This window comes from Lagopus leucura, unplaced genomic scaffold (assembly GCF_019238085.1).
Source record: "Lagopus leucura isolate 7727_CA_CO unplaced genomic scaffold, USGS_WTPT01 Super-Scaffold_100022, whole genome shotgun sequence".
Taxonomy (NCBI): Eukaryota; Metazoa; Chordata; class Aves; order Galliformes; family Phasianidae; genus Lagopus; species Lagopus leucura.
Genome location: NW_024962275.1, coordinates 6,345,804 through 6,368,311, shown reverse-complemented (window position 1 = coordinate 6,368,311; position 22,508 = coordinate 6,345,804). Strand labels below are relative to the sequence as shown.

The 22,508-nt window shown below is 44.3% G+C and overlaps 1 protein-coding gene across 1 annotated transcript in view; it reads right to left on the bottom strand.

Annotated features, from left to right (window-relative positions):
* Positions 1 to 22,508, bottom strand: part of BRINP1 (BMP/retinoic acid inducible neural specific 1) — a 52,929-nt gene that overhangs the window by 4,663 nt on the left and 25,758 nt on the right. The window contains exons 2-6 of the mRNA XM_042879046.1: positions 18,383 to 18,573; positions 13,253 to 13,422; positions 11,974 to 12,079; positions 5,914 to 6,150; positions 1,087 to 1,309 (exon numbers count right to left, since the gene is read on the bottom strand). Coding sequence (XP_042734980.1) covers positions 1,087 to 1,309; positions 5,914 to 6,150; positions 11,974 to 12,079; positions 13,253 to 13,422; positions 18,383 to 18,573 — 927 coding nt within the window. The remainder of the gene's footprint in view (positions 1 to 1,086; positions 1,310 to 5,913; positions 6,151 to 11,973; positions 12,080 to 13,252; positions 13,423 to 18,382; positions 18,574 to 22,508) is intronic.

The window sequence follows — 22,508 nt, the reverse complement described above, 5'->3', positions numbered from 1 at the left end:
GTCTACCGAGCCCCTCCCCTGCCTAGCTACAAATGCAGAATGACAAATAAGAAAAGAAATGATAATATGCCTGGTGGTGTTGACTTAAACAAATCAAGCACATCAGTCAGTTAAAAAAACCCAGCTGCCATCATCCATTTTGTCCTCCTTTCCCCAGATTCTATAATACAAGTTGGAGGCTCCCTTTCTGCCTGGCTGACTTTTTAAAATAGAAGAGAAATGCTAAAGACATATTTAGCTGAATGCTTGGAGCAGCGTGGATCTTTGCTCACTGCTGTTGTGGCACAACTCAAAATAAAGCCTGGACTTGCTTGTGACTCCTCCACCCATCGGCTGGTTTGTAGCAATGGGGCGAATTGACAGGAATGGGCCAACTCCAGGAAGTTCTCCAAAGTCTTCTTTTCATAAACACTTAATAGATATTTCTCCTCATCCTGGGTAACACCATCTAGTCTTTGTCCAGTGACATGAAAATTTTGGATAATTAAAGAGACCTGAAACCTTAGAAGAGTTTCCTCAGCTGCACCACAGTGGAAGGAAAACTTAGCATGCATAGCAGCCAGTGGGCAGGATGATAATAGGACACAAAAATCAGCTCATTTTCTCTTGAGTTTGAATATATATGCAATAAAGGAGCTAAAACCCAGTTCTACAAATGTTAACCTGGCCTGACTACTTCCAGAGATGCGTGGAAGAAAAGGGCACTTGGATTCTTTTTTTTTTTCCCCAAGATTTTCAGTGTTATTTCATTCCAGAAAATGTGGAAATAAACAGCAAGCAATATCTAATAAAAATGTACAGATACAATTCTGCAGAAGCGTTGAGAAGCAAACAAGCTTAGCCATAGGGCAGTGCTGAGAAGAGCCAGCGGGAGGTGACTATTGGACATCAATAGTTATTGTTGGCGTAATGGAAAATCTGCCCTCTGCACGTGTAACAACATCACAGGGCTTTTGGTCAGCACCCGTTTCAAAGTTTTCCACCAAACCTTTGTACCAGCACACCCGCAATCAATTCACTTTGGCTGCAGGTCCCCAAGCCCAGCCCTACCCCACCGCTCCCATCCCCACGAAGGCTGAAGGTTACCTTTCTCTAGGCAGCTGGTGGTTGGGGTTGTGCCGACATCGGACACTGAGGCCGAAGAGTTTGCGGGCAGTGCGCTGGATCTTCTGGCGCTGGGCTTCCAAGGAGCTCTGCAGCAGTTTGTAGCGGTTCTGCAGGTCCCAGTCGTTCCCCCAGTGCTGGTGGATGCTTGCAATGGTCAGGAAGTGGTTGCTAGGTAGCCTTTTCATGAAGGATTTGAACTCATCTGGAACGCACAGGGAAGTTGAGAAATAGAACTAGAGGACTATCATGAAGTTGCAAGGAGTTTCATGTGCAGGATGGAGAAGCAGCAATGATGTATGGGGTGCTAAGTGCTCTGCTAAGGGGAGCTGATGGCTGTTAACCCACTGGGATGCTATTGTGCCCCAGGAAACCCACCACTTCCATTGCTGCTATGGTATGGGAAGTGAAATCCACAAAATAATACAGTTAATGTGCACAAGGTGAAGAAAGACAAGACCACGTTCCCTGCAGCATGGGGGTATAGTCTGGGGACTGTGAAAAAAAGCAGGGAGCTGTAATCACCCTCAGCTAGAGTGCTCATTTCAGTTGTTTTTCAGATGCTCCTAAAATGCCATTTGTTGCTGGAAGTCAAATCACTTTGGCTGTATCATTAGGAAAAAAGGGGGAAGAAAGCTTCGGAAAATCCCCAATGGAATGGTTTGAATTGTTCTAAAATGTCCCGCTCTCTCTCTTTTTTTTTTTTTTTTTTTAAAGACACTTCTTTTTCTTCATTTCAAGTTAAATGAGTCACTCTATGCAACAATGTGAACAAAACAAAATATTTTGCAGGGCTAAAGTCAGAAAAAAAATGCACCAGTTTTAGCCAAAGGAAAAAATCTAACCAATCTAAAAATATGCTCTTAAATGTTATTTTGTGATCGTTTTATTTCTGTTTGATTTTGCTTGATAATAATAATAATAAAAAAACTTTATGTTAGATCTGGGTGTTGTTTTGTTTTTTTTCTCCCATCACAGAACAGAAAATCTGATCCTTTTTGTTTTTATGACCATTCCTGTTTATGATCCTTTTTTTCCAAACCAAGTAGGATAGTTTGCTTAGACTCTGATTGCCAGGCTGGGACATCCTCATGTGGATGAGACAGATGGTTCCAACATCCTCAGTAGAAAATAGCCCATTTTTTGATACTAGAAAACTGTTTGGCACACTGGGACCTTGAGAAACTTGAGGAGTGGGCCAACACAAACCTCGTAAAGTGCAATAAAGAAAAGCAGAAAGCTCTGCGCCAGGGCAGAACAGCCCCAACATCAGCACAAGCTTGAAAACAGCCAACAGCAGCTGGAATGGTCCCAGCTTTGTGGTGAGCACTGTGCTGAAGGTGGGTCAACAACATGTTCCCTCTGCCCTTGTAGCAAACTGCATACGGGGCTAAATCCAGTAGATAAGGGGAAGTAAATATTCCCTATTTCTTAGAACTGCTGAGGCTGCACATCCAGTTTTAGGGACATCCAATTAAAACTGGGTGTTGAGAAACTGGGGAGGACACAGCTGAGAGCTACAGAGGTGGTCAGGGGCCTCAGCACAGGTCCTGCCAGGTCAGGTGCAGGGATCTGCACTTCTTTAATCTGGTGAAGCAGAAGGCAAGGGGCAATCTAATGACACTTCTCAGAAGACAGTTACAAACATGAAGGAGAGAAAGTCTTCTTATTAGAGGTAGATGACATAACAAGGACACAATCTGCAGCTTGAGAAGTTCAAGCGACTTGTTGGAAAACTTCACTTAAAGGTAATGCAATGCTGGAATGGGCTGCCCAGAAATGACGAAGAATCTCCTGTTTTAGACCAGTGGACAAAACCACAGCTGAACTGATTATTGCCGGTGATGGTCACTGCTTCTAGCCACAAGTTGGATCAAACCCCCACCCCAACCCACAATGCATTCAGTGAAAAGACACAGCCCTCCTTTCCAGTAATGTTATCAATGCTATCTTTCTTCCTTTCATCATTATTTAAAAAATTTTATCTTCATCTCACTTTCAGAAGGAAAAGAGAAGGAAAAAAAAAAGCAAAAAAAGAAAGCTTGAAAAGGCAGACATCTAAAAAGAAGAAATAATCCATAGTGTTACATAGAATTATCAAAGCAGATAATTTAGAGCCTATTGTACAAAGCTCATATATGTGAATTCATAAGACTATATATATTTGCATAACAGTTTTCCTATTATTTAACAATCTGCAATTCATTCTTAACTGCTTAACAAAGAATATCTCTGCATTAGTTGGTGGGATCATTATATAGATGGTAAATGGATGATCATGTCTTACTTGTCACACAGTGAAACTGAGCACCTAATAAAAATAATTATCACCATTGTGCTATCATGATCCACGGGATATCTGCTTGTCTTCTTCCCCAAAAGATAACTGGGAGATGCTTTTTTAATCATCCCTCAGCTTTTCACTCCATCAGTAATGCTGCTTTCAGTGCCCTTCTCCTCCCCAAAAATGATTCTCTCCCGTGCAGTGGTCCTCTGAAACTATCATCATGTATAATTGCTTCTGTTGACCATGCTGATTACTTCTCATACCTTTCAGCAGTAAAAGCCTTGCATTTGCTTCCCGCCCCTTATAAATCAATTTCCTCAAAAGCCTGTTTGTGCAGAAGACCAAGCTTTTTTCCCTCCGATGATGAATGTGCTACATTTTTCATAGAGACGGGCAAGGGAGAAATTTCAGTGCAGTGTGCACATTTTGATACTGCAGTGCAACGTTGGGGGAAAAACAAATGAGCACAGAAATCTGGCAAACTAACAGCTGAACGGTGTTGTAAAAAGGGGGAAAAAACAAAGAAAAAGAAAAGACTATCCAGAAAGTAATTCTTCATTATTTATTTATATTATAGCCATCTCCAGAGGCCCCCCAGCCAAGCTTGTGCTAAGCCTTGTACTTTTCTGTATAAGAATAGTTCATTCTTAACCCAGAAGATGCCAATTCACCGATCAGGTTGTTTTCCTTTTCTCGCTGCTGTATTTCTTGTGGCAGAGGATATTGCTGACGATAGGGCTGGGACTACATCTCCCAGAATGCCCCACCTTCCTGCTGAGTCACCGCACCGCTGGCCATGACTCATCACTGCAGGCAGTGCAGGTCTGCAGTCCCACCTCTGGAGGAGCTGCTCTCCCAAATCACACCATCCATTTATTTCTCCCTGCATGATTTTTGCTTTTATTTTCTATTTTTTTTTTTTTTTTTTAATATTTGAATTGATGTAGGAATCCAACACAGATCAGAAACAGAATATAGATCTTTTAGGCTATCAGCATCTTCCTGCACAAATGTTATTTGCTTTCATGTGCCTTTCACCCCACTTTATTGAGAAAGCCTTCAGATGTCATTAGAGATTTTTCTTCTGCTGTTCATTATAAAGAAAATCCTCCAGTTATTGGGAATTTTTATTAAAACAAAGAAGCCAAACACTAATACTGTAGTCTTTTGTGACAGCAACTTTCATCTCAAAGAATGAGTTCATGCATGATGCAACAAAATGATGAACGAGATGCAGCAGCTTTAAACATAGAGATAATCACTCCATCTAGTCCTGAAAAGTCTCCAGTACTGGGTGGAATATGGCCACAGCGCAGCAGAGAATTGCACTGCAATGTGTCACTTTAACATGGCAAATGAAAAACATCCTTTCCTGTTGAAATCTCAAGGCATGGGAGACTGAATATAATTATCTACTGCAGTCTTTGCTTAGATCAATTGCAACAAGTGCCCAGTGCAATAGTAAAACAGTCACTGGGGGACTGTAATTCTTTGCTCTCCATAGGGCAAACCGTCAGTGTGTCTGGGTTAGAACCCCTGGAAAAGGATTTGATGAGTGGTGGCCAATGTATGGCTCTTGAGCAGTTTGTGTGGAATTCCCATACCAGAGGTAGCAACAAGTAACATGGGTTTTGTACAGTACTGAGCAAGCAGAGCTCAGTCTCTGCTTTACCCTGCTGTTCCCACTCCATCCATAAATCTGCAGAAATAACCTGAAAACCACTGAGCCCTTCAGCTAGTAGGCTGCTTCTGGAACTGCCCCGGACTGTGGATCCCCATAGTATGTGCCCTGCAGCAGCCATCTATCAGCCTTGGGCCACTGGCTGCTGCTCTGACTGTTCTCCCAAGCACAAGGCTGTTTTGTCTCGTGTTGCATGAGAAATGTAGCAGGCTTCATTATGGGTTTTGCCAGCATCACAGAATCAAAGAACACCTTGGGTTGGAAGGGATCTTAAAGATGGTCCAGTTCCAACCTCCTCAGCATCAATGCACTGACACTGACAGCACTGGGAGAAAGCAGAGGAGGAAGAGAAATGCTCACACCAACAGACATCAGTGCTGTAGGAAAGAGAAGTCATTTTCCCTTCTCTTTGTCTCAAATGAGGTGTCATCTGGCCTGTGCTCTCCCCGTGAATTGCCTTTCACCAAAGCAGAATAAATCATTCATGCAAATCTGAAAAGCAATTTCTGCATCATTCATATTGTGGAAGTTTCTCTGTAGGGCTATTAAAGAGAGGTTCTGAGCTGGTTTGGATTGAAAAATCAGATTTTTAATTTAAAAAAACCAAAAATCTTCCATGGAAAATATCTCTTACACATATTATTATGTGCAGTGTATGTGGTCTTACATGTACACACATAGAGTAAAAACAAGAATCCCTCACTATCAAGATCATACTTTGGGGCTCGAGATCATCTATTTTTTATACAAACCGTAACACTATACTGGAGAAGAAAATGATTCTCAACTAGTATAGTTTGTTTGAAAGAAATCAATTGGAGAACGTGTTTTGCTTGGTTACCTGAATTCTCCAGATCTTTATAGGCTTCTGTCCAGGTCTTGGCCATGTTGGCTAGAGTGTACTCCATGATCTGGATGTCGGTGATGGGGCAGTTGCACTGTGGGAACTCCTCTGCACATTGGCAGCCACACTGGCTGTTCCTACAGATGTACTCGCCCTCCCCATTGCACATGATGTAGCTCAAGGCAGACTGGACAAACTTCTCTTGTAGGTACTGGGGGAAGATGATCTGGAGACCTGGAAATGAAGCATGAATGCAGGGGGGTGGGGGGGGAAAGAGAAAAAAAAGGTCATTTCAGGCATCTGCTCTGCTTTCAAAACCTGTTTCATTAACAGCATGGGGAAGTGATACTGAGGAATTAAAAACTGTTGGGAGATTTCTCTCAGCGCTGTCATGGGTAAGGAAGATGGTTAGAAAATATACGCCTTGGGTGCAAGCAGTAGATGAGCTGAGATCAATTCCCCTCTTCCTCCCAGTCCTGGGTCCCACTATGTTGTGAAGCAGCAGAGAGCAAAGCATCCCTTACCCCATGTATTGGTTGTTGTGCTTTGCAGCCAAGCACTAGCTCAGAAGTGATGAGCATCATGCTGTTCTGGGAGAGACTAAATAGGTTTGGTACCACAGAAACAAAAACTATGCACCAAAAAAAAAGAAAAAGGAAAAAAAAAAAAAAAAAAAAAAAAAAGAAGAGAAGAGAAAGGAAAACAGAAGAATGGAAAATAATACGGGGAGGGATTTCTAAAAGGGCCTTGCAGAGTTAAGTGCCCAGCTCCCACAGCATAAATACAGGAGCCGGGTACCTGACTCTTTCCAGCTCACTCCCTGCTAGGAGGGCTACTTGCCAAATCCTATAAAAGTGCAAATGGATTTAGTGCCAGGGATTTCAGTGGTGCTCGGAAGGTTTACATTAGCTGAGAGATCAATCCCCAGCTCTCTTTCTCTGCAGCGAGTGTTTGTGCATCCATCCATCTGTGCAGGCACACGTGTGGGCGGATGCCTGCTTGGGTACCCGAGGACGTGATGGCAGTTTCCCTGCGTGCCCTGTGTACAACACATACGCCTTTGCAGCCTCTCCTCCTCCAGCCGCCATCTCTGGGCTCCCTGCAGACAGCCCTGGGGCTTTTGAGGACTCACAGCTGTTTCTCTGCGCCGGGGCTGTCAGCATCACTCAGGGTGCGTGAGGCAGGGCGGAGGCCCGCGGGCTCATCCCTTGTAAATGGCCCAGGGATGGCAGAGTGGCAGAGAGGAGTTTATGGCTCGAACAGCAGCGCTGAACTCCAGCGCAACGAAGGCGCGCGGGTCAATTACCCATCTGTTTGTGTTTCTGCAGCGCTGAATTACCGTATCCGTTGCTGACAGCTCATTGGAGTGGAATGAAAATAAGGCAATAATTCAGAGGGTGAGAGCGTGCAGGAAGGGCAGGAAGGGCCACGCTGCCGTCCAGGAGTTCAGGCTCACCTCTGTGCTGGGTCTTGTTCACCTCAGGCCCCTGAGCACCACACAGCCCACTGCCCTCTGGTTCCACACAGACGCCTCAGCCTTGGCAGGGTCCCCCAGGCCCAGCAGCATCAGGGGGCAAGGGGAACCACGGGGACATCCCTTCTCCCCCTGCTGCTCACCATGCCCGGTGGCAGCCCTGTCTGACCCGATTTGCAGCTGGGCTCAGAGCGGTGGCAGCTGCCAGGCGGGATGAGCATGGGGCACAGCTCAGCTTGTGACATGAGGCAGGGCTTCGGGCTGGACCTTAGGAGGGGAGGGAACATGCACGAGGCTGGGCAGATTACAGCATCTCTGTAAACATCATAGAGCTAGTCTGGGGAGGATCAGGGCAACAGCAGCATTTTGAGGTTTCTTTGCTCTTTCCTGAGATGTATCTGAATTAAAAACGTAGCTTTCCTCCTCTTGACTGCAAGAAGGGCTGACGTTCAGACTCTTTTAGGGATTTATCTGAAGCAGCCACCACAGAAGGATGATCTCTTTTCAAACCATCACACTGACATTAGGGATGGTTCGTTCTGCCAGGCTCCAACACCGAGGAATGGAAAGAAAGCACTGAGCTGCTGGAGAACTGAGACCTACAGAAGAAGGTTGGAGAGCCCGAAGGCTGCTGCACTCCCTGAGCTCTCACGCTCACCGAAGATGGGGCCAGGCTCCTCGCTGTGCACTGACCCTGTTTATGCATGGTCCAAGTCCTGTGAATAAATCTTTCCACTTTCTGCTTCACGGAGGAGCAACCTGCCCTGGCCTCAACCTTTGAATATGAAGCCCAAAAGCCCACAGGCTCTTCAGCTCACTGTGTTTTCTGTTTGAATTTTAAGTCAGCTAACAGCACCAACATGCTGTCTGGTTCCAGCTACGAATGGCACAGGCTTTGCAGACTTTTTCTGGAGTGGAAAGGTGTGAAAACAAGCCAGTAAAGATGCAGGGAAACCACTTTCCATTGGAAAAGACATATGCAGTGTGTCCCAGCACGTGCAGAAACATGAATAACTTGTAATCTTCAAAATAAAACTCATGGTCACATCCCACACTGCAAGTATTTGATTTTTGTTTGTGAAATCTGTAGTCTCTGAAAAATGTTTCCAAGATAACCTTCTTTTATAAGAAATAATTTCATATTCCCACAGCAGTGTAAATGACCCTTTGCTTAAGTGAGAGTCAGACTCAGCAAAGCACCTGTATAAATACTTCAGTGGGGCAAGGAGTTCTGCTGAAATCTGTGTAGATAATTGTAGCACTTAAGAAGAAGCACATAATTACGTGTTTAGGCCTGGAACACGTGTAACACACAAATCCAACCACCCACTGAATCATGCATGTACCTACTCCAAACTCAGCACTCAAGGAAATGCACGACAGAAATTACATGTTATTCAGAGATCTTCAAGACAAAAGTTTCCTTGCAGAAAAACCCTCTGCCAGCCCCAGCCCTAACAAAACAACTCACGGTGCTGTATCATTCCCTAGGTATTATCTTTGACTCCTACAAACATGCAAATAAGTTGCTATTTATTCCCTCATTGTCATCTACTGATTAATCCTGTCTCAGCAGCCAAGCAGGGAGTTGGCCTTAAAGACTGGGATCATGAACCAATATCATGAGGTGAACACCTCAGTGCAAGCCAGGTGCACAAGGAATTGGCTCTTTCCTTCATGGCAGCCTTGGGAGCTGACAGTGCAGGAAGAAGGCACGTCTGCTGGTGACTACTGATAGGGAAAATGTCTTGGTTTTGAAGATACCATTGGTCAGAAGGGGGAATTCTGAAGTGTAAAGTTCCTCTTTAAAAATAAAGAGGAGCACAGATTTGGTATAGGTTTGGCTTTGAAGACTGCAGGCAGAATATGAAGTGTCTGACAAGGGAACATGTCCTTAATTCACCTAGAAAATCTATTAGAGAGAGATGTTTGGCTTTGGACTGCATACAAAAGGCTTCCTGCATTAAAAGAGGTAAATTTCCCCTGCTCTAAATTAGAGCTATTTGAAACATTTTCCATAGAAGAGTTCTCTGTTGAAAATGCAGTTTCACTGAAGCATTTTGTGAGAACATGTTGACTCAAAAAGCACTTTTGACAGGGAAAGGTCTAAGTGTGTTTTTCATACTTCCTTCATTTTGTTTCACTGAAAAGCTGAAATGTTTTCGTTGTCATTACAGCTCTGCCCATCTTGGTGAAGACTTTAATATTAATTGTGACGTGAATTTTAATATTCCATTACCATATTTGATGTAACAAACTACCCAGTGTGCAATATCTCCTGATTTATGTTGCAATGTTTAAAACAGCACAGGGATTTTATCTTGTTGAAACAGTGCCATGTTGCAATATAGACAGAGATGGTCAGACCGCCCAAGAAGCCGCCTCTGGAATTTTAATTCTGCACTTTTCTGACTGTTGCTTTTTTGCACTCTGATTTTCCAGTTTCAGCCCATCAGTGTTTGGCAGGAAGCAGAAATTCCCGTTTTCCCACTCATTGCTGTAGAGGTCCATGTTACCACAGGTGTTGGGCCTCGCACTATGTGTGCTGTCCAGTCCTTCCCTACACCTCCAGGCTGGCTGACCTCCCCAAACCCTGCACAAACAGGTCTGGAGGTAGCAGTGGGCCCAGCCACCGAGCCCAAATTGCACATCTTTGAACACACGACTCTTACATATGGCTGCAACGAGGGACAGAGATGTTCCCTGTCATGAAGATGCTGCTCTTTTATTGAGCCAACCTCAGAGCCAGAGCAAAGGTAGTGACATGGATTTCTGTCAGCAGCTCTTGCTTGGCCGCTAATCAGATCGGAGGAGACTCGGTCATGATCCCTTACCCACAGTCCTGTGACTAATTCCTAATGAGGCCTCTCAGAGCAGAGGAAGGATCCTGGGTAATTACCCCAAGAGCCGCTCTCCAGATTAGAAAGAAAACATTCAGGTGTAGCTTTAAAGATCGCTCTGTCCTATTAAGAACAGCTTTCACCTTCCCTCCTTCCATCACTGTCTCCCTTGGGATTGGATCTGACCCCTGGTTTTGCTGTGATTTGGTTTGCTTGTTCCATGAAACCCAATTCTTGTTGACCATGAGCTCCTGCTGCCACATCCCTCTGTCTGCTGCCTTGTCCTCCTTACCTGCCCTCTCTCTTCTAAAATTCCCCATTTCTTCCCTCTCCTTCTCCCTTCCAGCTATCTTGCTTTTTCTCTTTCTTTTAGGATCAGACAGCAACAGATATCTGCTGATTTACTTACTTACCCACTGTCTGCCCATGAACCAAGCTGTCAGTCTATTTAGCTCTTTACTTACTTAGCTGATGTGTCATTCTTCGGTTTTCATTACCAACAATCATCACCACAGTATACAAAAAGCCTCAAATTGCTTATTGTTAATTAGGTTAAGTATCAAAATTCAGTGATTTCAAGAATTGCAAGAAAAGTGAAAGCAACCTGCCTATTATTTTTAAGGGCAAATAATAACAACAATAATAATATGACTCAGTAAATTAAACCCAGTTTCTTTGAAACCAAGATTAAAATAGCACTTGCCAAATTACACTTAAAGCTGATGTAATGTAGCCCATTCATCTGAAAAATTAGAGTTTGTGCAAGTACAAAGATTCCAGAAATAAAAACATCTGGGCAAATGAGCAATTAAATCCCACATTTCCTTAGTTTATAAAAAAATGGAAATAAACTTGGGAAATTATGCACCCATTGAATTTTCTCCTTCTACCAAAGTTGACTTCTTGATAACCAGCATGTTTTATTTTATTTATTAATTTATTAATTCAGTTGTGACTTCTGACTGTAGACTTCTGAGCTAGCTCCCCAGCTGGGACTGAAGCCACGGCTTCCAGCCTTCAAATAAAACATCTGTGATTTTTCCCCAAGATTATGTTCTTTAGAAAGTCCCAAAAATTGATCTGCACTGCTTTTCTGCAAATAATCAGTTTGGGAGGGTGTGTGGGAACTGCTGAATCACAGCCTGAACCTCTGATTGATCACCTGAGGCGAGCAATGCGTCAGCCATGGGAGCACAGGTGAAGGCAATTCTCCTGTGCTGCTGGAAGGGGTGAAGCCTGGCTGCACCTCTCCTGGACCTATTTAAGAGCTGCCAGTGGGGAAGGATCTCTTTCTGGATATCCCTCCTTTGGAGTTTTACAGTGAGCCCAGGACACAGGTAAGTCATTCTATCTGTTCTCTTTTGGTGTAATAACCTGCTTAGCCAAACTCTCTGGTATATTTCACAATTGTAACATCTGTACATTTATTGATTATACAGAGGGACAAAGTGAGATGTGGGCAGTATGTCCCAACAATATTAATGGAAAAAGGTGACATTTATTTGTATTGCTGTATGCATAATCCACAGAAATCTGTCAAAATTTAGTATAGGAGGGACACCCAGTTTCTTTGCTCAGGCCCAATCTGCAGCTTCTTCTACCTTTAGCTTAGCCCTAATCCTGTATGGAACTTGAACTGCAGAAGGCGATCACAGCAAACAGGGAAAATAAAAGGTCAGCCTGTTCTCATTGCATCCCCACTCCGTGCCCTGATTGCCCCTCTCCCTTCTTCCTGTGTCCTACCTTGCAGGTGGAGTTTGCTTTCAGTGCTTTGCAGAAGGACAGAACTCACAGAGTCCAGATTGTCGTAGCTGTTACAGCCCAGGGGGCCAGTCCGAGTTTCTGTTACCTGCAGAGGATGTAGAAAAGAGAGAACAGAGTGTTGCCTTTGGTTCCAGCACCACGTCTTCTCCAGGCAGGTTCAGACTTTGTGATACATTGACCCATTGCCACCAGCTGATGCAATCCAAAATCCATCTTATGTGATTGAGAAAATATGTTCCTCACTGGACAGACGTGGCTAATGCTTGAGGCACCCATGAGCTGGAAAGAACAGAGTGACTTGTGCCTGCTTTCTTTATGGAACAGCATGTTATCCTGGGCTTGGAAGGAGGAGGATCTCCAGTGGAGAACACCAGAAGCCAGTAGAGAAATTATTCCCTGGCATCTCTTAATGGACAACAAGATGCAAGATGGATTGCCAGCCTGCAATGTCACCTAGTGCTCCCACAGCATATGCGCACACCATCCTCGTTCTAAGGATAGAAAGGAGGCACAGATGACCTGCAGTGCTGCTTCTGTGGCTGTTGCTGTTGGTTTCCAGCCATTGAGGAGAGCTGCCCTTCCTGAATTCACATAGGGTGATTATCTGCTGTCACTGTTTCAATATCTCAATCCGATTTCCCATCCAGGAGGGAACAGACTCAGCCATGAGACACCACAGAACAATAATAAGAGCTGAAACCTTTCAGAAATGGCTAACAATGACAACTCCATCCACATTCACCTTCCCTGGAGTGAACTCCGCAACAATAAAATCCCTCCCCGCTATAGGATGATTGCTTTCAGAGAAGGCAGCCTTTGTCTGCAGAGCCATTTTCCCTATTTTGTATGCTCTGAGCAGCTCTCCCTCCTTCCTGCTCCAACCCCCAAGCTGTCTCTCAGTCCATTTCATTCCAGATGCCTCAGTAATGCCACACCTTTTCTTGCAGTGAGTTCATCAGAGAGATGTTTATCAGTCCTCTAGCCACCAGGGGAAAATATTCTTGGGTTGCATGGGTGTCCACTCCACAGACCTGCCTTTCCTTTCCCATCTTCATTGCTAATCTGGGTTATCTCTTCCCTCTCTTCCTTCCAGGAGTCACTGCCATGCATAGTGGAAATCTCATAGCCTATGTAACCATCACACTGAATTCCCACCTCTTTCCAGACATTACTTGTCTCAGGAGTTCACGTTCAGAATTTCTGCTTCCTGCCAAACCCCTGCATTAGTGGTTTGGGAATATGTAGCTGGACACAGTACCTTGATTGCTCCCGTAGAGATCTGGATCTCATGGAGTCTCCTCATGGTGCCATCACGGTCTACAAAGTAGGAGGAAGCGAGCTGGTGCAAAGCTTCCACGCTCTGAGTAGCGTTTCCTGACTTCCTGTCGAGCCGACTTTTGTCCATGTACATGGTTAGGGCCTCTTCTCCTGCAGTGAGAAGAAAAAGAGCTTCCAGTGGGGCCAGGAGGCTGCCAGGTAGGGCAGACAAGATATTCCAGGTCCTGGTGTAGAATATCCTTATAGGTCCCTTCCAACTTGGGATGTTCTATGATCTATGATATTCTGTTTTACACCTCTAGGAAGAATATCTTAACACATAAAACACTTATTAGATGGATCCACCTTTCCTCATTAGTATTAAGGAGCTAGAATCTCCTTCTCTATTCAACCAATGCATCCACTATACTCATAGATCAGCTCTGCTTAGTTCAGTAGGTGATGCTTTGAATGTCTATCAGTCAGCAGAGCTTCAGCACAACTGCTGGAAAGGATTCAGACCACTCGGCCAATGTGAGGAACGCTTTTCTCTGTAGGATTGCATCTAGAATGATGCACACCTGGCAGGAGCAGAGGCTATTTTATGCAATTCTCTACACTGGTTTCTAGTAGAAATAAACGATTTAAGTTGCATATAGGTGGGTACAGAAGACAAACTAATACTGCATGTACCTGTTTAGCTTCCAGTGGCCAAGAAAATGGGTAAGGACAGAGAGGGAGTGAAGGGGAGCAATCAGAGGGAAGATCAAATGAGAAAGTTAAGCTAAGCCAAGTCTCCTTTCTGCTTTGCCTCCTGTCCTGTTGTCTCTTTTGGTGAATTTAAGTAGAGATAGAGATAACGTGGGGTAAGGGATAGCAGGTGACTTTGAGTCAGTAAGCGCAGGCAGTTTGGTAGCGAGGCAGTTAGATCTGATAGCACCAGGCATCCTGAATGTTAGCAGAAACATGAATCTAAAAGAAACATGAAAAGGACACAAAGCCGAGAAGTTATATTTACTTCAAAGTTCAATTTGTGCTTCATGAGCTAAATGAAAATCCATCAGAAGCATAGAATACCATCCTTGTCTCCTCGATGTGTGAAGCTCTGATTTTAATAAATGAAAAGAATAGATGCTGAAGGTAGGAATGTGCATTTCTACATAGCTCTCTTATGGAGGTTTGATAAATGAGCCACTGATGAATTCATTGCCCCTGGAAATGATGGCCTGGTCAAAAGAAAAAAAACCACATTGCTACTTCTTAGGCCAAGAAATATTTTGCTCTCCAGAAGTTCTGCAGGTTTTTCTTAGTCTACAAGTGCTTACTTTCCTTAAAAGCGGTGACTAGCTGAAATAGTTTGATTTGCCCCAAAAAATTTGTTTTAATTACATAAAAAAAATAAAAAACCAAAATAACAAAAACCACAAAACCTTGTAATCCCTCTCCTTTCCCTGGACATGTTCCAGACCTCATCTGGAAACCAAATGTCTGAATTAAAAAAGATTCTGGCTGGAAATCAAACTTTTTTATTGGATTTTTTTTTTTTTTTTTTCCTAGCAACTGATACATCAAGGATTGAGATTTTGGCTTTGAGGTGAAATGTGGCAATTTCTGATGGAACGAAGATACTTGCCATCAAAATAATGGATTGGTTGCAATTGGCTTCATGAGAACGAAGTGGAGAAGTTTGGCATGTAACGCTCACTCTTTCATACTCTTACATGTTATCTTCTGACCACACTTGTGGCAGAAACAGCACCATCATTATTGACTCCCAAGAAAATATCTTCCCTGGAAAATGACCAGGCTCTGATTTCCCTTCTCACTTTAAACATCATCACGCATTGAGCAACGCGTGGAGCCCTTGGCAGGGATCAAGGCTCTGTCGCATCCATGCAAACAGCAGAAAGTTCCTGTCCTGGAGGACTTAAATCCAAGTATCCAATGAAACACAACAGGTGCATATAGCAAACACTCAGGAAAGCACACAGCGATGAGGTGACAGTGATTAGTGTGAGAAGCAGCAGTCACAGAGTGCCAGGTGCCTCCTTGCTGTCAGCGCATTTCCAGGTCTCATTGTCAAGGCGGATTTTCACAGGGGGGTTGAAGGAAGGTCAGGCTTTGTGAATTTTCATCAGGCAGCTTGTTTGCCACTGGAAGGACAGCCTCATGGGAGAGGTTTGGGGGAGCAAAGTGGTGTGCTTTGGGGCAGAAGTATTTCTCAGCTATTTAGCTGTGTGGAGATGCTGCAGACATTAATAGGGCTTCACCTCCACTGCACATGGCTGCAAATGGAAAGGGAAGACCTGGAGTGATGCTCCTCAGCTGCAGCTCTCTGAGGAACCTGCGGGATTCAGGCAGCACCAACACTGGGGTTTCACCAGGAAGTGGAAAAAGCAGCTGTTTGTGGAGAAAAAACTCTGATTCCTCCTTCTGATAGCTGAAGCACAACACTCAGGAGCTAAGATATATTAGCTAGAGAAACGCTGCGACTGGAGATGCATTGGACAGAGAGCAAACTGGCTTGAACTACTCAGGCACTGACACCAATTTCAGAGTCAGAATCAGCCTTGGACCCCCCAGACAGCATGGAGTAGGCAACGAGCCACTGCAACAGCTCCTAGACATCAGAAAGGAGAACCCAATGCTTTGAGATGCTGCAGATGAAAGGTTTTACTGCAGAAGTAATCTCTTTTGCTCCCTGAGTTGTCTGAGTTCCTCCATTGGGAGGAAGAAAGAAGGTGAGGAAAGTAAAGCCCTTGAGATTTGATGCTTTTCCTGAAGGACAAATTCAGTCCCTAGGAGGGAAAGGTGCTGAGCAGAGATAACACAGCTGGAAACCTATTCTTTGCACATGTGTGCAGACCAGGAAAAGCGCAGCATCCCCATGGAGAGTGCACGTGAACAAGCAACCCTTAGATCAAGAGAGGTTAATAGACTTTTGCTGCATTATTAAGTCTTAATTTCTCGTTTATTAAGTGGATGCTATGTTCAAAGTTGTCTTTCCTTCAGGGCTTTCCCTGCAAATTGGCTCTCAGCTCTGTGTGCTCCATCCTGGAGCATGGATGCCCTCGAAACGACCCTTCACCAGTTCCTTTGTCAGAACTAAACTAGAGTACAGCTGGATTTTAGACTCTACAAGGATCTGGATGCTCCATGAAAGGCATGGAGCCTGTTCCTTCTGTGGCCAGGTGTGAAACTCTCTGTGTTTGCCCTGGGCTGGCCTGATCCATCACCCAGCCTCCTGGGGTCAGTGCAACAGATAGCACTGAAAAGCAACAAAATTTCTTTTGCATTTGTCATTCATTTGCAACATAAGACATCAGGCCATGTTGCAAACCCCTGCAATCCAAAGCAGGAGTCCTGGAACTTATTTATTTTAGGACATCTCCCGGAGGTTTTAGGAGGGTCAGTGCATGTCTGGTTTTATGCCCCAGAGGTCTTGTTTATCCCACAGACTGTGCTAAGAGTGTGCCCTCCCTGCATAATGTGTGCTCAGCCTCATCTGTATCTTCTGTAGGGTTGCCACTGCCAACATAAATTCTTTTTTTCCCCCAATGTTGCTCACTGTGCTCTGGGCTGATAGAGCAGTTTGCTCTCCTCTCCAATACCAGTTCTCGTTGCAAGTCTCTGCATATTTAAAATTGTTGTGTTGTAAAATCAGGAGAAGAAACAAGCCACTGTGAATAATTCACAACCTCACCCAGGCAAAATTAAAAATATATTTCAACATCAAAGGTCTTTCTTATTTCAGATTTCCAGGGATGTGAACAGGGAGACAAGAAAAAAAAGGCATGTCAATGGAAAGGAAAGTGAGCCCCAGTAGAAAACTCTCAACACCTTTCTAGTTTCCTACTTGGCTGCTTTGGGCTCAATAAAACACAGTCCTAAAAATTATTTCCTCAATGAAGAGGTTTTTATCCTTACAGCAAGTTCTTCAGGGCCTGATGCAGGCACCGCTCATGCACTTCAGTGCATGGAGACCTTCTCCCTCACATTTCTTGCTGATGGAGCAGCCAGTTTGAGCGGCTGGGCAGAAGGAGCAGCCTGAGGTTCTTTGAAGGATGCACGCTGCACAAGAGGTCATTTGCCTTCAGTGGAACTGTGCCAATTTACTTACCACCTCATTTGTGCATGAATCACATGCACACATCTAATCTCATCTACATCTCATCTGAGCATCTGCAGAATGCTTTGGGAATAGGCAGACGGCCAAAAATTCCTCAAAGTTCACTACAAACTTCACAGTGTGGCAAGGGTGGAGGTCAAGAGCAACAGCAACAAACTCTACTGAAATTAAAACCATTTACCAGTGCAGCAACCTTATGGATACATGTTCTCAGAGGAAAGGAATTTAAATGCATGCCCTAAAACAGTAAAGAATGATAAAAATGGTATAATGAAAAAAGAAATCATCATGAATTTTTAAGAGGAGATGCTGATTTTCACCCCTCATATTCTCAGTACTCAAAATGTTAATGCAGCAGCAACAGCAGTGCACTCACATGGTTAGTGGCCATACAGTTCTCTGCCTTCTGTCACCACTAGACAAATTCTGCCTGCACATGCAAACCTCTCTGCAGTCCTTGTCCACTTTACATTTTAGTCGTGATTTTCCAGCAGTCGAGTCCACGTTGCTGCTTTCCCTTCTGCATTCAGCCCAGACCTCCCTGGCCGCCTCTTCCTCTGCTGCATCCACTCCCCGCCCAACTCCTTCTCCTGGAGCTCATTACAATTCCTCCAGTTCCAGCTAGAAGGCATGTCTTCCCTCTGCATTTTGTTTCATACTGCAAAAATAGGAATCAGCCCACTCTATTGCCAAATTAAGGACAGGGGCAGAGGAGCGGCAGACAGACTCCTGCTAAATGAAGCATGTTTATCTTGCTGCACACCAGCACGCACTCTGTTGTCAGAGGAGCGCAGGTGCACACGTATCACAGATGCTGAACGTACACGCCTTGCTCTGTGAATTCATTTGCAAAGGTTTTGGGGGATTTTTAATCCTAATGATGAGACAGTCTTGGGCTGGGGGTCTCCACGTGGCATGGCCAATGGCCTATGGGTGTTGCCCAGAGCCTTTCCAACCCATACCGACACCGCTGCAAGAGAAGAGCCCGGACTGTCCACCTACCTCCCAGGGTGGCAGAGATGAGGATGTGGGTGCCGTACTTTTTGATGATGGTATCGATGAACTGCTGCGTGGTGGGTCTCCGGCCCAGGAGGCGGATGCTCCTCTGGAACTCAGGCATCAGGGGCAGTGGGTTGTGGAGCAGGTCCCTTCGCTCAATGGCTGTGTTCCTCACCTTCCAACGGGCAAACTCCCTACGTGACAAGACAGGAACACAAGAGGAGTGAGGCGCTGAGTCCGGAGGGGCAAGCAGAACCCCTGAGGGCAGGGAAGGAGGATGGTGAAGGAGATGATGATCCCACTGGACAGCCCCGCATGGATACACACACAGGGCTACAGGGCTAGACAGAAAGGGAGGGGAGGAGAAGACAAATGAGACATTACTGCAGGGCAACAACACACTTCGGGGATTGAGGTCTGGGCTGGTGAAGAGATGGCCTTGGAATCTCCAGAGGTGTCCTGCAGCGTGCTGCATTTCCCTACAAAGAGAGCAGGCTGGCCCTTACACCCCCACATACTTTGGGGTATTACATCTCTCCCTAAAGCAGCAAATTCTGGTCTCTGTCACCAAATCATAGAATCACAGAATGGCTTAGCTTAAAAATCATCCAGTTCCAACCTCTGTTGAGAGTTAATTGGCCCCCACCAGCTCAGACTGCGTAGGGCTCCATCCATGGACATGGGATGGGGCACCCACTGCTCTGGGCAGCAGTGCCAGCACCTCACTGCCTCTGAGTGAAAAAGAACAGGTCAGTTCGATATACTTGAGACCAACCATTTCTACATCCTCCTGTCCTCACATTCACAACCCATCCTGGTATTTAGAGCTACTGCTCTTACAAAACAGATGGAAGGAAATGCATTGTCTTCATCTGAAGGAAATGCATTGTCTCCAAACATCTTTCAGTAACAGGAAGTACAGCAAAAGAACAGCTCGAAAAACAGCATATTTACTAAACCATCTAAAAGGATCAATTCAAATGTAAGCAGGAGGACTGGATGAAAATGAAAGTTTTGTTCATTTTTCTGTTTTTTTTTTTTTTAAGTAGGAATTGATTTTCAAATCCCATCTTTTAAACCGATAGCAAATGGTAAAAAAAAATAAAGTTAAATGTTTGCAGGAGCATCTCTTCATTGCAAGTATCCACTTTGAAATAACACAAAGGCAAGTGTCTTGAGAAAACCTTACACACCTGTGAACTAAAAACCAGGCCTCTGAAATACATCACCAGCTGAGCACCTGCAAGATGAGAAACCTGATAATGCCCTTTGAAAAATATTGAGCAAGGCCTTCTTAAAAAGGAAAGAATATTATTTATAACCACTCTCCTACAATGCACCTGCGCTATCTTAACCCATCTCCCAGATAATCAAGTCACAGACTTCTCTGTCCCTTTTCATTCAATTATTCCTGTAAATGGGATTTAAGACAAAGATGCATTTAAATAATAGGAATGACAATACCTGGCACTGGCACGGCACTTTCTATCATTGTTTGTCAACCAGCACCTGCAGTCCCACTCTGCTGGAGGAGAACCTGACACGCAGGCAGATCTGGAGGTACCATCAGCGAGCTGCAAAGCCAGCACAGCTTTCTGCTCAGAGGTTGACTCTACACCCAGCCAATTTTATGTGTATTAGGTTCTTTCACTTAACGCAATTATGCATGTATTTATTTTGATTGCATACCATCACAACACCCCAGGCTGCCTAACAGCAGTTGCATTCATTAAAATAGCAAAGTGGTGGCTTTTTACTTCAAAATGTCTCCTTCCATCTGAGCTAATGCCCCCTCTGTAGCTCCTAGGCTTTCACAAGCCAAGTAAATAGCCCAAAGCAGAACACCCCTCTGATAACATTCTAGAACTCAGTAATGTCAAAACTTGAAATCTGCAGAAGTGCAGGTTTTTCCCAGAAAAATATCTGCCAAAAGGCCAAAAAAAGAGGGGGAAAAAAGGAAGGGAAAGGGGCAGGGACAGAGCAAACCTGTACCTAACATCATGAGTGGAGAAAACACAGAATATTGGCTCAAAAACTGTCTATAGAAACAAGTACGTTAGCCATGAAGTTATTGCATGGAGCATCGCATTCTTCTACTTTATAAAAAGCTCCAGTACTTGGTTTCTGTGGAAGAGACACATCTGGGGGTCCCACAATTGCTTTCAGTGATAAGTAGAACCTTAAAAGTAAAGAGAGCTTCTGTCTGACACTGCAGGGTGAGGGTGCTCTCATCATTCATGATCCCAAACCTGGCTCTAGAAAGAAACCCCCTCTGCACGAAGTAGGAACGGTCCCTTCAGGACAGAGCAATTCTCACTGATGGAGCAGTTACATTGCATGGGAAGATGCAGATCTGGATGCTAAAAGACAGGCAAAGCTTTATAATAAATAGAAATTCCCATGTTCCTACCATAAAGACTGTAAGTGTAGGAAAAATGCCATCTGTGCTTCCTCTCCAAAGAGACCATTTTTAGACCCTGTAAAATCAAATGTACTTTTGCTCTCAGATTGCTGCTTCCTGGAAGTGCTATCAGTAAAGTCAGGAGATACTTAAACCCTCCATGGCTAGGATGTTTTCAGAAAGGGAAGTGAGAATACTTCATGTAGCCACAAAAAAATGACAGAAATTTTGCTTTTCACACTCTCAAAATATCTATTTCAAAGCAAAAAAAACAATGCAGCTGAAGCATACAGCTGTTCAAGTAGGGACTTACTGATATATCAACACCCAAACCCAAGGATAGCCCCTAAGAAGCCCAAGGAAAGTGGATGGAGATGGACTGGGCAAACAGCTACAGTTAAGTTCGTGTAATAGAATGCAGTAGGCAGTACAGATGGAAGAAGACAGGAGAAGAAAAAGACAATTTGGTAAGCAATGTTTTCAGGGGAAAAGAAGAGTTCTTGTGTTGTTTTTTCTTTTTTTTAATATCAGACCCCACGTAATCTCTTGACAGCAGTGGCAGGAGGCAGAAGGGGGAGAAATCGCTGCCATATCAACAACCCTGCCTGCTACCAAGGGACAATTCCAGCCCCCGTTCAAAGAGCAGAGAAGTCCTGAGCAGCACCCACATCCACACTGCAGCATCATACTGAAGGGGAGGTTTTCTACCTCGTTCTTTCACATGCAGACCCTTTCCAGCACTCCCTGCTCTCAGGGCATACCATGGAGGTGAAAGCCCAGTTCTGTTATCCTCTCCTGTTGCCTAGATGTGTGGCTTTCATAGCTGATGAGAAAAGCTGAGCAAATATGTTATGATGAATAATTTATGCAACTCAACTAACTTAGATGTTTATCTTCAGCACATGGAATATCTAACAGCCAGCTGCAATTCCCTCTAATTTATGCATTATTTGGATTTACTTAGTGACATTCTTTAAGCTGCATTTTTTAGGCTACAGCATAGTATTTGTATTTTCTCCTTGTGTATTGTTGCTTGGTTGGGACTGGTCAGTCAAATGATGCAGTATTGTCTAGCTTCCCCATTAGTAACCACAAATACCTTTCCACGTTTTAAACTTGGCTTTCTCAGTACCAGAATATTTTATATACAAAGCAATACTCTGAATACTAGCAATCTTCCATATAAACCATAGAACTCCATGCTGTAGGATGCACTTGAGGACAAGATTATGGTACAATTTTGGAAAACAGACTTGACATTAATGAATATGGCCGGTGAGATGAGTGAGAATTATTGAAGTGACTGAAAAAAAAGGTTTACAGGGAGCGATTTACTTCCAGCCTTGGGGGATAATCCAACCAGTGACTCCTGAAATCTGTGAAGAAACACCTCCAAGAACAGGTTTTCTATTAACTTTCAATGTCAGACTTAATTGCATTTTCTACAGAAGCAGCTGCTGTTGGCCAAAGCAGAATCCATGCTACCTGGCCAGGCAAACAAGCTCTCGTCTGATTATCATCACAGAATCCTTGAGTCTCTGAATCCTTGGAGGACTCATCAAGGCCTCAGCTTTATGGATGCTGTGTGCAGAGAGGCACTGAAATTCTTCCTTCCAGAAATCCTTCTCAGATGCCATTTCACTGATCATTGCTTCTCAGCAGCATCAGTGCCACTGCCCGGAAAGCGCAGGTGAGGTTCCATGGGTCTCGAGGCATTTTATGAAAGAG